The sequence below is a fragment of the Mustela nigripes genome, chromosome 1, assembly GCF_022355385.1.
Source record: "Mustela nigripes isolate SB6536 chromosome 1, MUSNIG.SB6536, whole genome shotgun sequence".
Taxonomy (NCBI): Eukaryota; Metazoa; Chordata; class Mammalia; order Carnivora; family Mustelidae; genus Mustela; species Mustela nigripes.
The window spans coordinates 10,938,011-10,953,709 of NC_081557.1; the positions used below are offsets into that span (position 1 = coordinate 10,938,011).

General features: G+C 40.7%; 1 protein-coding gene across 1 annotated transcript in view; it reads right to left on the reverse strand.

Moving 5' to 3' along the window:
- The window catches only part of LOC132008256 (membrane-spanning 4-domains subfamily A member 3-like), an 11,098-nt gene extending 3,117 nt beyond the window's left edge, over window positions 1-7,981 (reverse strand). The window contains exons 1-4 of the mRNA XM_059386828.1: window positions 7,808-7,981; window positions 4,975-5,146; window positions 4,194-4,328; window positions 787-843 (exon numbers count right to left, since the gene is read on the reverse strand). Coding sequence (XP_059242811.1) covers window positions 787-843; window positions 4,194-4,328; window positions 4,975-5,130 — 348 coding nt within the window. The 5' untranslated portion in view covers window positions 5,131-5,146; window positions 7,808-7,981. The remainder of the gene's footprint in view (window positions 1-786; window positions 844-4,193; window positions 4,329-4,974; window positions 5,147-7,807) is intronic.
- Between the last annotated feature and the right edge of the window lie 7,718 nt (window positions 7,982-15,699).

A 15,699-nucleotide genomic window follows, 5' to 3' on the forward strand; every position in this document is an offset into this window, starting at 1 on the left:
AAAAAAACAAAACAACAAAAAAAAAAAAAAAAAAAAAAAAAAAAAAATCTAGCAGAAAGACATTTGGAGTGGTGCACTTGGATGGGAAAAAAAAAAAAAAGAACGGAATCTAGTATTCAAGGAGGGATACCGGCTTTAGAGAAAATAGTGGAGAGGTCACCTGCTATAAGAGGTTAGAATGAAAAGAGAAATGGTACAGATCTGGTCCACAAAGTGGATATTAGAGTGGGGGTCTGAACGTTCTCTCCAGTGGCTTGCATTTCTCAGAATAGGAAGCAAGGTCATCAACAGAGAATAAAGGTGAGAGAAATGGGATTAGGGTTCGAGGTGGCCATCCAGGGAGGGGCAGAGAATGAGCTAGAGAAGCTGTGTAGCTGGGCAGATGATTTAGAGAGAACACATAATAGGGGCATAGTAAGTGCTTCATGAATCACTGAAGGTATAGAACTTTTTGCTTTCTTTCGGTGGTGGAATCAGTGGTAGAAAGTGTATGCTCTAAGTAATTAGAATTCATCAAGTTTCACAACACACAAAAGTCAAGAAGCCTTTTTCTGAGCTTCAGATTCATCAACTATTAAAGAGAACCATCCCAATAATCACTCGAATCTCTATGACTTTCTGATAATTTACCATCTGGGTGCCTTAAGATAAGAGAATTAATTTTCTTGTGCATTACATGAGACTCAGTATCTCAGTTGGATTCACCAACCTCTACTCTCCTGCTATTAATAGATAATTTATTTCAAGTCCTATGATCATAGGAAGACAAGAAGAACTGCCACTTACCAGCGCTCTTGTGGGTTTTCTCCCAGTGACAACAGATAAGGATCCTGAAACAATGAACTGCTTGAACACAGGAAACAAAGCAGATTAGAGAATACTAAATCTCAACTATTTTTTCTTAGTACTCTTTGGATTAGTAGCTATTTAGCAATGGTTGTACAAAGATTCTTTTTTAAATTAACATTCTACCACATGAATTATACTTGATGTCGTTCATCATTTTATAGCAATGAAATTTTTTTTATTTTATTTATTTATTTGACAGATAGAGATCACAAGTAGGCTGAGAGGCAGGCAGAGAGAGAGAGAGAGGTGGAAGCAGGCTCCCTGCTGAGCAGAGAGCCCGATGTGGGGCTCGATCCCAGGACCCTGGGATCATGACCTGAGCCGAAGGCAGAGGCCTTAACCCACTGAGCCACCCCAGCGCCCCATATAGCAATGAAATTTTAAATTCATTAAAATTTTGAGCAAATATATATTATCATCATGTTATATGTCTGGCTTTTTATAGGTTACATGAGTGTGCATACTTTAAAAATATAATAAATACATATATTTAATGTAACATAACTTATATTTAATGTAGATAACATTTATTTATATGCACATTCATATATAACATTATTCTTGTGTTCTTAGCCAGGCTTCAGATAAGGGTTTGAGTCATTGGATTAGATGTTCTTTTTTTATTTTTTTAAAGATTTTATTTATTTATTTGACAGAGAAAGAGATCACAAGTAAGCAGAGAGGCAGGCAGAGAGAGAGAAGGAAGCAGGCTCCCCGCTGAGCAGAGAGCCCAGTGCAGGGCTCAATTCCCGACCCTGGGATCATGACCTGAGCCAAAGACAGAGGCCTTAAACCACTGAGCCACCCAGGTGCCCCTGGATTAGATTTTCTTAAAGAACTTCTGCAAATCTGTCTATATTGAAATGTCCACTAATTTTTTAAATGATTATTTTTGATAAGCTCTTGTTTTCATGACTCTAATTTGATAAATTGAATTCTCTACAAGTTCATGGTTTTCTTTTTTTTTTTTTTCAAAGATTTTTTAATTTATTTTGACAGACAGAAATCACAGGGAGGCATAGAGGCAAAGAGAGAGGAAAGGAAGCAGGCTCCCTGCCGAGCAGAGAGCCCATGCAGGGCTCGATCCCTGGACCCCGGGATCATGACCTGAGCTGAAGGCAGAGGCCTTAACCCACTGAGCCACCCAGGTGCCCCAAGTTCATGGTTTTCTTAAAAGGTCATTCTGTTTTATGTCTCATATATCTTACAACCCTTTATCAAACCAATCCTAGGGTTTGAAGGCAAACATCAAAATCATGGAGAGCTAAAGCTCGCTACATAAATTCAATTCTTGAATTCTGACTGAACATGAAGGAACGGGTTTTGAATTCCACTTCAAATAACAAAGTGGTTGTCACAAGAAACTCCAGGCTCATTAGACCCTCATGGTCAAGAGCATATGCTCTGTGTCTTGATGCCATCTTAACTTTTCTCATTCCGTTTCCTGAGGCAAACTGTCACACCCCTCTTTGCGTGCGTTTCTTTTTTTTTTTTTTTTTTAAAGATTTTATTTATTTATTTGACAGAGAGAGATCACAAGTAGGTAGAAAGGCAGGCAGAGAGAGAGAGGAGGAGGAAACAGGCTCCCTGCCGAGCAGAGAGCCCGATGTGGGGCTCGATCCCAGGACCCTGAGATCATGACCTGAGCCGAAGGCAGCGGCTTAACCCACTGAGCCACCCAGGCGCCCACGTGCGTTTCTTTTTCTGTAAGATAGAGATGTTCATAGCTCCATGTCACTGATCTTATAGTTATATGGGGATAAAATGAAATAACACATGGTAAGATACTAGATATGGGCCCAGCAAACATGAAGCACCTATTAAAAACAGCTAAGGTTTTTATATATTTTTTCCACTTAATTTCCTAGTGACCCAGTGAGAAGGTCCTTATATTATTTCTACTATCCTAGGAAGCTGGAGGGCAAGAGCTAAAATATCTTTTCCAAAGGCAGATGGTTTAATAAGGATTAAGTAAGAGGAAGATGTGTAAACAGAAGGAATCACACATCAGTGTGTGTAGATAGCAGGGTCTGTATACAGAAGAAAGGGGAGGGAGACAAGGGTATAGAAAGGCCAGATAGGAAACGCTTTGTTCCAAGTCACAGATCTTAGACTTTTGCTCCCCTGGTGATACAGAGCCAGAGAAAAGTTTCTGGCAATGGGAATCCAACAATCAGATTTGAATCTTAGTCTTGAGGATGCCTTAAAAGAGTGAGTTCTAGTTCCCTGACCACTTTTTTTCAACAAACTGACCTCAGCTTTCTGAGAAAAGAATATTCATTTCCAGTTGAATAATTGAGACTCTCTATTATTCTCTTTTCTATAATATGGAAATTTCCCATTTAGATAGGATTTATGATGCAGAAAAAATGTGTACTCCTGATTTTCTGGAAAAAAAATCCAGATTCTAGCTAGGTCATCTAAATGATTATATTAACTACTTAAACATTTCAGAAATGTTAAATCCAAATTACATGTGTTAAACTATATCCAGAAACTGAATATACTCTTTTGTCAGAACATGAGATCTGATTTGGGTTAAGAAATTTTTGACCAGATGATGAGCAATTTTGTTTTACAGGACATCTGAAGGTCAATGATTTTGGGGGAGAAAAAAAAAAAAAAAACAAGGTATGAATAAATCAGAGCTCAAAATTTGCTATACATTTTTTCTTCTTCATTTGCCAATTACACGTTCTATTTACCATTTTCAGCTAACCCTTCCCATCTTTGATATGCCATGGTAGCACCTTTGTTTGAGAACAAACACATATAAATTCTCGAAGTTCTAATACCAGAATCTACAAACAAAACAAACCCTACCTAATTAACAAATACTTCCTACTAATCACCTTTAAAAAAAAATAAACCATCAGGTAGGTGATGGTCAAATAACAAAGCTAAATAAATAAATTTTAAGAAGATCACTTAGGACCAAAGCCCATTTTATTGATTACATTTTTACCTAGATAGGGGAAATCAATCTTCTGATTTCAAGACTGTGATCAGCAGGCAAATCTCTTATGTCTCAAACCAGGACTCTCTTGGCTACACAAGACAATTCACCAATACTCAGTTTCCATTTGATTTTCTTAGTATCCATAATACCTGGGTTTAATACATGAATACATTAACTTCATGTTTGGGACTTAAGTTGTACTCAGAAAATATGATTTCTCTTGGTCAGAAAGGCACTTTGTTTTTAAAACATGTGTAAAGAATACAAATCAAACCCATAGCAAGCAATCTTCAAATCACCTAAGAACGACACTATAATAATCCAACACATTTCTAGCAGTGGTATCTATGTAGTGATCTGTGGTCAGGGGAATAGGAATACTCACAAATATAGGGCCCCACAGTGGATAAGCTGTGTAGAAGATAAAGAAAAACACACTGAAGAAATGGAATATGTTTCTTAAGGAACCTAGAAAAACACCTAGAACCAGAATAATTGCTCCACTCAGGATCTGGACGGCCTGTAAGAAGCAGGGGGGAAAAGGCATAATGGTCATATACTAATGTACATGGAGAAGAGACCATTTTAATATCCTTCAGAAAGCAGGTATCATTGCTTGAAATGATTATAAAGTCAACTAATTTAACTGGGCTAGGGCTTACGCTCGGAGGTTTTCATCCCATGCTATCGCCACCGATCCCAGGGGCAGCCCTTCATCTCCACCTCTCTCCCTGCAGCTGTTCATTCTCACAAACCCCTTCCCCAAAGTGGTAGAAGAGTACAGGCAACATGGCTGACCTCATAGATAAGGTCAGTCATCTTCCTAGCATACTTTAGGGCCATAATATGATGGGGAAGGCACCCAGACATTAAACAACGGTTCATTAAGCCTTCCTCAACACAATTTTTAAATTTAAGATGTGGAGTATGAGTTCATAAGAACTCAGCCTCCTGATGTGCTGCTCAGACTGGAGTCCATTCTCCAATGTTGATAGGATGTTTCCTACTCTCCAAGTCTAAAGTAGATCCTGGTATTTTCTTTAAAAAGTACATTATTGACTCAGTGTTGAATAACTTAGATTCCCCCTGATGGGAATAAACAAGATTTCCCATATGATAGGTATTTTCTTCCATCTTAAACCTTTTTTAAACTAAGGTTGACATACCCCAAAGGCTTGTAGTTTCTCCTTCAGATGATTTTGCAATTCACCAATGGGCTGGTAGACAGAGTTATTTATCACCTCTGGTTCCGCCTGGCTTGCTGGAAGACTACCTGTTGAGGCTATCCTAGGTTCTTCATTACCAACTTCTTGGGAGGCCATCTGGGGTTATTGATGGCTGTCACAAAAAAGAAGTCCAAAGGATTGACGTTTTCCCCTTTACTGTTAGCTAAAAATTTTTGAGCACAACAGATATGTTTGATTCAAAATGACTTCAAAATGGTGCAACAATTTCCATTGTTGAGTTTCATTTTGTCTTGGGGTAGTAATCATTAGACTATTCTAGTAAGTCTGGGTGTCTCATTTAACCTTGAAACAGTGAAGAGTCATTCCCTTCTCTTTTTTATATACAGGTATACATTATTACATAGGCCCCTCTCTCTGCAAATCTATCCTAGACAACTAGACAGATGGCTTCACTGAGCGGTGAACCCTTAGTAAGGAAGATGCCTTTGGTCATATTCCTATAATAACAATAGGTATAATTTATTGAGTACTTACTGCTACATGCCAAACGTGGTCTAGTTCCTGCGAATGTCTGAACATATTTAATGCTCCTGACAGTCTATGTTGGAATATTATTCCCACTTTAAGATGAGAAAAGGGAGGTATAGAGAGGTTAATTGCTTTCTGGGCAGCCATAGAGCTGTGGATAGTTTACTCACCATGGAAGAGCCAAGTCGAAGTCTGAATTTGGCCATTTACTAGTTGAGTGATCTAGGAATGGGAACTTCAGTGTTCACATATGTAAATGGAAATAATTTTAATTTCATATTAACTTTATAAGGGGCAACTTTGATAAGGTATGAAGTCCCTAACCTAACAAGCAGTTGCTAAATGTTGACTTTAACTTGCACTCTGCCTTGTGTCAAAAGGACTTAAAGTATCATATATAAAGATCACCAAACAACCACCACAATCATTGCAACTAAAAAATACATTATCACTAAAATATACACAGTATGTTCCATCTTGGACAGTATAATTTCATAGTATAAAAACTGATAGGGGCACCTGGATGGCTCAGTGGGTTAAAGCCTCTGCCTTCAGCTCAGGTCATGATCTCAGAGTCCTGGGATCAAACCCTGTATCGGGCTCTCTGCTCAGAGAGGAGTCTGTTTTTCCCTCTCCCCTCTGCCTGCTGCTCTCCCTGCTTGTGCTGTCTTTCTCTTTTTCAAAAAATAAATAAAATCTTTAAAAAATAATAAAATAAAATTTCTCCATTGGGAAAAGTGTGTGTGTGTGTGTGTGTGTGTGTGTGTACATATTTAAAGATTTTATTTTTTTAAGTGATCTCTACACCCAATGTAGGGCTCGAACTCACAACCCAAAGATCAAGAGTCAAATGCTCCACTGACTGAGCCAACCAGCCACCCTGGGAAATATGCATATATTTTAGATAAGACATCTACTGCTTTAGAATGTATGTAATGTGGGGAGCAGCGCTCCTTCATGATCAGAAGCTGCTTGCCTGTTATTCCAGCTTCATGCCTCCCCCTCCCTATCTCATAGCTCCATCCAGCCATGGTTTCTTTTAATTCCCCAAGCATCAAGCTCTCAAAAGTCTCAAACCCTCCTTCTCAGTATTATTCCTCCCGTCTTGAACACGTTGTCCCTCAGGCTCCACCTAGATAATGTCTGGTCTTTTTCCAGACTGACCCCTTGCCCACATCCACAGTTTTCATGCAGGAAGCCTTTTTCAGTCCTGCCCAAGTCTGGAGGAAGTTCCCTGTTATTGAGAATGTCTTCTGCTTCCCTTTTTATACCACTTACCCTTCTAAGCCTCCAGTGACTGGAAGCTCAGCTTTATCTGCTGTCTTCCCAACATAAGAAGTCAGTGCCTAGGTCCTTGTCTGTTACACACTGGACACTCAGGGAATACATGCTTAACAAATAAATAAATTTTTGGTCCAGCTCAATGGAGCCATGCTGTACTGAAAATCTGTTTTCAAGGATTGGAGCCTCTCCTACGGAGAAACTCCCAGAGAACTTCTAGAGGGGAGAAATCAAGTCTAACCACATCATTTTTTTTTGAATAACTATAATTATCAGGGAGAATTTTCAGCCTTTAGGCAAAATAAATTATGTTCAATTATTTGCTCAATTTAGCTTTTTTTTTTTTTTTTTTTTTTTTTTTTTTTTTGTGAGAGAAGTGTAGATTTTCTGAGAACCCCAGTTAAGTTCACCCATCTGGCTTTTACTCTGTGTCAGGCATTGTTCTAAGTGTTTTACTTATTCAACCCATTTATCCCTCACACATCCACATGAATAAGTACTACTCTTGTGATCCTTTCCATTTTACAGGCAGGAAAGTTATGTCACTTCCCAAAAAACACACAGCCAACAACTGAGGAGATAGGAATCAGAACCTGGTGACCCAGCTCTAGGATGTCATTATGATCCCTCCGAGCTTATGCAGAAACCCACTCACTAAATCCCAGGCTTCAAGTGTGTCCAGACCATCCCATTCCCAGAGCTGGCAGCCAAACTTGGAGGCAGCCCCTTGGATGGAATACATCTCAGGGGTGTGTGTGTGCATGCCTATGTTTGTGCATGCACATGGCTATGCATGTCCAGGCCCGTGTCTTCCCAAAGAAATAACTATATAATTATATCTAACATTTTGGCACCAGGGAAGCCATGCTCTTCGCTGAAATTCCAAATCTCTACAAAGCAACCATACAGAAAACTCTGCAGACATCCTTATCCCACTGGGGGGCACCCCGAGCAGATAATTAAAAAGGAGGCTTTCTCTGCAGAGGAAATCTATAGGGTTTACCTTGGAGGCTTCAGGCCTTGGAAGACGTCTTGCCTCTGAAGCCAAGTAGGAGACACTCGAAAATGATGGCTAGAGTGTCTTTTCTGGAAAACTGCAGCCTCTTCTGACTCCGACTTAACGTGCCTTTGCCTTGTGCAACAGTGTAGAGGAGTCAGTGAAAACGTGTTGGCTGGAGAGCGTGCTAAGACCACTCTGAGTTCACTGTGCTTCCTGAAGGCTTACCGTTGATTAGGAAACTGGCAGCAGGAGTAACTGTCTTCTGGCATTGAGACATTGCCCAATGCATTGTTGGAACAAGAAATACAAGCAGGACATACAGGGAGATGGCTGGGAAAGCACTGGGGCTGGGCACTGAAGAATTATGTCAAAGAACAAAGTCAGTAAGAGCAGTGTCTAGATGAGGGAGAGTGGTCCCATGCCTCACATTCAGGTCTTACAGGCTTTGAAAGGCTAGTTAAGTTGCCAACATTATAGGTACAAAAAGTATATAAACTGTAGTTTAAATACATTGAATGATTGCCGTGGAGGGGTCATCACTCTACATGTTCTACATGCATTGACCCACCTCCTCCTACATGACATGTAGAACATGTAGAGTGGGTCAATGCTATCTCCAGACCAAGGAACAACTGTTAGGCCAATTTCATAGAAAAGAAGACTATCGCAGGGAAACGTTAACCAGCTTTCCTAACATCAGCCCATACCTGGCCAGGCTGTGTGCAAACTTCAGGCTCTGGGTACCGTGAGGTCAGAGCAGTGCCTGTTACCCCCAGTGCAATTTTAATAACACCTCTCTTCATTTTCAGAGGTGTCCCAGCTTAGAAGATGAATTATTGTGAAAATTAATAAAAAGAAACCTTGTTTAAAAGGGTGTTTGGAAAGGGGCACCTGGGTGGCTCCATTGGTCAAGCACCTGCCTTCAGCTCAGGTCATGATCTCAGGGTCCTGGGATGGAGACCCAATTCAGGCTCCCCGCTCAGTGGGAATCCTGCTTCTCCCTGTCTCTCTTCTTTTTATCCCTGCTTGTGCTCACTCTCTCATGCTCTCTCCCTCAAACAAACAAACAAATCTTTAAAATAAAATGGTGTTGGGAGGTCAAAGCGGGGAGCTCTCACACCCTACCACTTCTCGAGGATTGCAGACCCCACAAGAAGAGACGTACCCTCTCAAGCTACTTTACCTACTTTACTACCCAGTGCGAGGAAGAAAGGTGCTTCCCTAACAGTGGCCCAGCCACAACTCAGCCAATGAGGAGGCCCTATACTTGGAACTCCCTCTTTAGTCCAATGGACTTTGTGCTTATGGCAGCTTTCCCCAGCTCCCCACAGCTTCCTCTATAAAAGAGCGGTCCTCCCTCTGTTGGTCTGCCTTGGCGGTGGTTTGTTGTAGCTTGCTTTTCTCAAGTTGTAATTCTCTACTATTCCCAAATAAACCCCTTTCTGCTGGTAAAATGACTGGCAGTTTCATTTTCAAGGTTAACATGACATAATCATCCTCAATAGATAAGTGTCCTTAAGTAGGTGGTGGAACGATCAGAGCCAAGAGACAGTAAGGAAATAAGTAACGTGAAGATTTGCACTGCCATCTTTAGGACAGTCACAGGGCAGGACTGGTGAGGAAAGGCTGGAACGGGAAGCTTGTGAGGAAGAGGAGAATGTTCCTAACAAATTGGGTGAGGTTCAAGTTCTAGAAACTGGAAGAGAAGTGGGAACCTGGTCACAGAAAAGAGAAAAAGAGGGATGGATACGATGACCCAAGGAGAGCTCTGGTAGACTGTGAACTTGGGCACTGGATATCAAGTGAGCAAAGGTCCCGCAGCCAGTAACAATATGCAGGAGCTCTGCGACCACGGCTGGCACCTGAGCCTGGGACAGATGCTGGGGAGCGAGGGAAGACAGAGAAATTCTAACCGTAAATCATGAGGAAATAGCTAACAGGATGGCAACAAAAATATATTCCTCCTGTTTCACTTTAGCCAGAGCTATTGCAAATGGAATACTGAAGAGGAAGCAGGAATAGGATGGGGAGGAGAGAGGAGGGGGGAGAGAGGGAGAGGAGGTAGACGAGGAAAAAGAGGTGGAGACAGGTGGGAAGGGGAGGAGGAGGAAGAAGAGGACAAAGAAGAGAAGGATGAGGAAGAGAAGGAGGAGGTGGAGGAGGAGGAAGAAGAAGGGAAGGACAAGAAAGTGTCTTCAGGGAAAGAGAGGAAGAAATATGAGTAAATGAAAAAAAATGTCGTTGGCAGGCCCCTGGCCAGGGCGGCCTCCGCCATTAAAAGATGGCGCCTGGCTAGTTGCCAGGTTAGGATTGCCTCGTGAGACTAAGCGGAACACCCTAAGAGGAAGTAAACAGCATTGGTTGCTAGCGAAGTTGTTCGTTTAGGTGCACAGCCTGATTCGCTCCCTCCTGTACCCTGCTCGCTGATTGGTCATGTAAGCGTATATGTGTGTAGACTTGCGGCAATAAAGAGAGAGAGAGAGAAAGAGAGAGAAGAGAGAGAAAATGCATCTGAACCAGGACGTCTTGTCGTCCTTGCGGGGCGAGGGCGATAAAAAAAAGTAGTTCCTTTTAACGTACTTGTTTTAAATGTAGAACTGTAGAGGGGTGGAAAGAGCTCTGAAAGGAAGTTACTTAAAGTCTAAGACTTCATTTATCTCATTTGTAAGTATAAGAGCTAGTGCCCACCTTAGAGAACAGTGCCTGTAAAAAGCAAATGACAGAATGCATCTAGACATCTTAGCAACTAAGGTCTTTACATGCATTCAAAATAAATGAATAAAAATGGGAAGCCTCTTCAATTATTTAGGGAGAGAATGATTATGGAAACTGCTCTCAAAAGACTCACAGAAATGTCCTCCACGGGTGTGTCATATTCCCTGATTCCAGTGGCTGTGGAGTGTCAATGCCCCTGTGGCACGCCCCCACTGTCACGGATCTGCTGGCTCACTGGCCACAGGACCAGACTGGGGCTCAACTTCTCCTACTCACACCAGGTCTCCTCATCCAGCCTCTTCGAGTCCTGGACCAGGTGTTCATGCAACACCATGGTGACGGTGCCAGCTTCTGCAGGTCCTCCACATGGTCAAGGTTGGAGACAATGAGAGAAAGAGGCAAGTTCCAGTATGTTCCCAGCCCTGCTGACCTTCAGCAGCACTGGGCTTACCATCAGATGCAAAATGTATTTCTACCCCAGTTTCCAAAATGTATTGTTCTTTATGACAACTATGTTATCAATATCATGCATATTGGTTCTGTTCCCCTGATTGAACCCTGTCATAAGGTCTGAGTGATATATCACTACTCTTTCGGTTCTCATTTCGCTATTAGCTTTGGACTTTCTTTCCTATGAGCTGTCAGGAGAACTATCTGATTAGAATAGCATAGAGTCTGTTTCCTCCAGAAATAGCTTTCAATCCTAAAATGCCTTTTCACTCTTCTCCAAAGGAGAAAAGCAGTAGACCCTGGAGAACTCTAATGTTTATATACAGTATGGAATCCTCTTAATTGTAGGTAGTTTAGGGTCACTCCTTGTTTATGGGGAAAATTTATAAATATCACTGTCATTCTGTTTCATTCAGTGTGATCTTGTGATATTTTGGCTCCTATTTTAGAAGAACAGGAAGAATACAGGCTCTATAATCAAAATGGGTTCTTTTTTCATGTGATCCCCTTGCTAGCACTACATCTTACTAAATTTATGTCCTGACTAGAAATAGAAGTGGGCGCCTATACATATTCTAATTAGTCCTGAACATTGATCGAACATGTGTCTGCTGATGTAGTATGGTGGACCAAAGCCCTGTAGTCTCTCACTCATGGTTCCTACCCAGGCCTGGATAGGAAACTTCTGGTACTTTTTGCTCATGTAAGAGGTCCACCTTGAAGACCCAGGCTCTTGTTCAAGACAAGGCTCATAGCCAACTTGCCCACCCGCATCTCAGTGTCCCCACTGCCCGTGAAGACAGGGCTGGTTTCCAGTTCACCTGGCTTCTGTGCACGGACTGAAGTTCGCTTGGATTTTTGCAACAGACCTTCTTTCCTTGGATAAAGCCACTGTACAAAGCACTTCATCTTCTACCCACTGTATTTCTCAGGAGAAATTCTCTCTTAGTTACATGACTAGGGGTTCTTGCTCACATGGTCTTCTGCTAACCCCCTGGTCTGGGCAAAGGTAGCTCTTCCCTCTGGCTTAGGAGGCTCATAAACCAGCATCTTTTCTTCAATGCCCCCTTCATTTGTATCTCCTAAGGTTCCCTCTCTATTCAACTGGCATGGAAATTAGACTTTCACTCTTTCTTGGAACCCGAAAAAAGCAATCTGCGCTCCTTCTGACGAGGCTGCTCCCTCTAGTGTCCAAACGGGGATACAACACTTGGGAAGCCGCCGACTTCACACTGGGCACCTGCCAGGGCTAAATCAGTGGGATCACTTTGATCCCTCAGTCAGCAGCACACGTTCTGTAAGTCTTCCCTGGACATTGTTCAAGCCAGTCCTTTGGCCCTTGAACAAGTTCTTAAATTCATTTCCAGTGCTCTTTTTCTACAGTGAGAATGACCTAGAGTAGATACAGCCTTGGAGAGCATCTTCCTGACCTTCCCCGCTAGCCTCTGCTGCTAGAACACTGCTTTGCTCTGGCTGGACTGGGACTAAGGTTGCCAGACAAAATTCAGAAGTCCCAGTTAAATTTGAATTTCAGGAAAACAACAACTTAAAAAATATTTAAGTATGCAACATATGATATTTTATTATTTAAAGTCCCAAATATTGCATGAAATATAATTACAACAAAAATAATACTATGAGAAATCCAACTTTAACCGGGAATCTTGTATTTTGATCTGCCAAATCTCATCAACCTTACTTAGGGCACAAATTCCACTCTATTCCCTTGGATCATTTCCTGACCATTGCCAAACATGTTGTCAACTCTGGGCTACCACTCCGCCCCTCAGCCCACCAAGGTTCTTGGTAAGTCATTCCCTGAGGGAGCCACCAAGTCACTCTTGCCTCCTTTTCAGAGTCAGCCTACAGGTTTTTAGCAGGGAGTTTTGGGGCCCTTTAATGGACTATTTGGCGGCAGGCGTGGGGGGGGGGGGGGTACTCTCTATCAGTTGGGCTGTGGTTGAGCTACTCAAGTAGAACTTGCCTGGGTTCCTCAGCCCAAATGTCTTTAGATCCTTACCGCTTCCTGCCTCCACATTCCCCCGCCTCATGATTCCGTCTCCTTTCCATCTCTCCACCAAAATCACTATTGGCCTCTCAATACTTTTCTTTTTAAGAGCATATATTTCATAGAACAACTTTCATTTTCTAATAGAACAATAAATTCCAGTTGAAAAGTCTAACTGATGTACTATTAAATGTATTTCCATGCCATTAGGTTCATATGGGATGAGCTATTGTGCCTTGTAATCAGGCTAGCATAATTTTTTTACGTCAGGCTCTCTGAAATATAATTTAAAACAATCAGTTTCCTTTGTCAGGTGTATAGTCCTATACATTTAGGCAACATCCATTAAAGTGTAAACTCTACCATAAATCAAGCTAAAACAGCTGCACATCTAATTCTTAGCACGTCAAAGTTTTCTTCACATCTACAACTGACCTGGAACTCCATTGTGTCGCTGAAAACTACTTCTCAAGGAAAAGATTCCTACTATCACTTGCATCTTTCTGTGCTTCCCAAGGAAAGCAGGAATGTATTTTCAAAAAGAAAACAGGTGGTGTTTAAGCTTGTGAACTGATCAGTACCTTGTCTTTGATGAGTTGTGATTACACCCAAGTCCAGCTTTGCTTCCCTTAAAACTGAGAAACGAAGTATCTATCACTATATTGTCTTTGTAAATGTTCTGCATGAGTCCACCCTTCAGTCACTTACATAGAATGAAACAGAAGGAGCATATACACAAAAACTTACAAGGCTCTTCAGAGTCAAGGCAGGCTACCTGCTACAACTTAAAAGAGGAACATCTAACAACAGAGACACTCTTGTGATTTTCTTTCTAGTTTTGATTTCCAAAAAAGGAATGACGATTATTTAAGGGACACCTTCACCAAAATAATTCAGCATCTTTTCATGATAAACTGTCAACCAATTACAGAAAGATAGAACATACCTTCACATAGTAAAACCTGCATAAAGCAAGCCCTTAGTGAACACCACACCTGAAGGTGAAAAACTGAAAGCTTTTCCTCTAAGAGTAGGAGAAGATCACTAATTTTAAAAGCAGCTGGGAAATGATTTAACTGATTTTTTTTTCTTCTCTGTAAAATTGGTGTAATATTCACACATAACTTTGGGGTTATTAGAATCAAGTAAGTTGTCATTAGATGCTGGTAATATCACCTGACACATGTTAAGCCTTACAGAAGGGTTACCTCTTACTTTTATATTGACTGTAAAAGGTAGATGCCCATTGTGACAATATTTAAATTCTCTGATGAGTAAACAACTCCAAGCAGCATTTTATTGAAAATGATATAATAGTAGCACTAAAAATTTAATGAAAATATTTTAATGAAAAATACCTTGGCAAAAATCAGACTCCAGGCTCATATGACACCAAAAATATATATATTTACAAAGCGATTGAATAACAAATTGAACAACTTCTTTCTCCGAATTGATATAAGAAATATACCAAAAGTCAAGAGTGACTTTTTTGTATATTACACGGGAAGACTCCCTCTTTAGGGAAAAGATGTCCAAAGAAGGAGTCTTCCCATGCAATATACAAAAAAGTCACTTTTTTTTAAAGATTTTATTTGTTTATTTGACAGAATGATCACAAGCAGACAGAGAGGCAGGCAGAGAGAGAGAGGGAGAAGCAGGCTCCCCGTTGAGCAGAGAGCCCAATGCAGGGCTTGATCCCAGGACCCTGAGATCATGACCTGAGCTGAAGGCAGAGGCTTAACCCACTGAGCCACCCAGGTGCCCCAAAAGTCACTTTTTTCTATTTATCACCAGTTACATGATGAATATATCATGATGAATATATCATTTATATATATAAAGGATGAATATAAATTCATGATTATATTGATAGCATGGTGGGAAGATACTACCCTTGACTACCTCAATCCTTTGATTATTTCAAGTGTGGAAAAATCCCATCAGGGAAAGAACAGAAAACCTGACATCAAATTTCAATTAAGAAAGTGGTTATTTAGGGGCACCTGGGTGGCTCAGTCATTAAGCATCTTTCTTTGGCTCAGGGCATAATCCCAGGGGGTCCTGGGATAGAACCCCACATCAGGCTCCCTGTCTAGCAGGGAGCCTGCTTCTCCCTTTCCCACTCCCCCTGCTTGTGTTCCTTCTCTCGCTGTGTCTCTCTCTGTCAAATAAATAAATACAAATCTTTTTTTTTTTAAAGAGAGTGGCTATTTAAATTCTAGAATATGAATCTAATTTCCTTCTGCAACAATCAAATGTGACATACATTGAATTATTTTTAGGAAACGATTGTACCAATTAATTAGGAAAGCCACACGAGTTAAAGTGTCTTGACACAAAAGCACTTTGTCCTGAGAGTTAGTACATTAAATTTTAAACTCTGCACCAAGTTAGTCTCTGGCATATTTAGATACCTATCTCCATTCTTTACTTTTACTAAAAAACATTTAGAACATATTTCTCAAAGGTTCATATCAACTGGATCAAATTATTGTCATTGGGGACATTTTGTTCTACTGTATAGAATAGAAAATAAAATTTAAATGGGTGGTATAAATTACCAGTAGTTAACATTAAATTAATAAGCTATACCCCTGATGAAAAATATATATATATTTATATATTTTTGTGTGTGTATATATATATATTTATATATATTTCTTCCCTGAATCAGGGATTTTTAGGGAGAATATATCTAAGAAAAGATTTATACCAACTT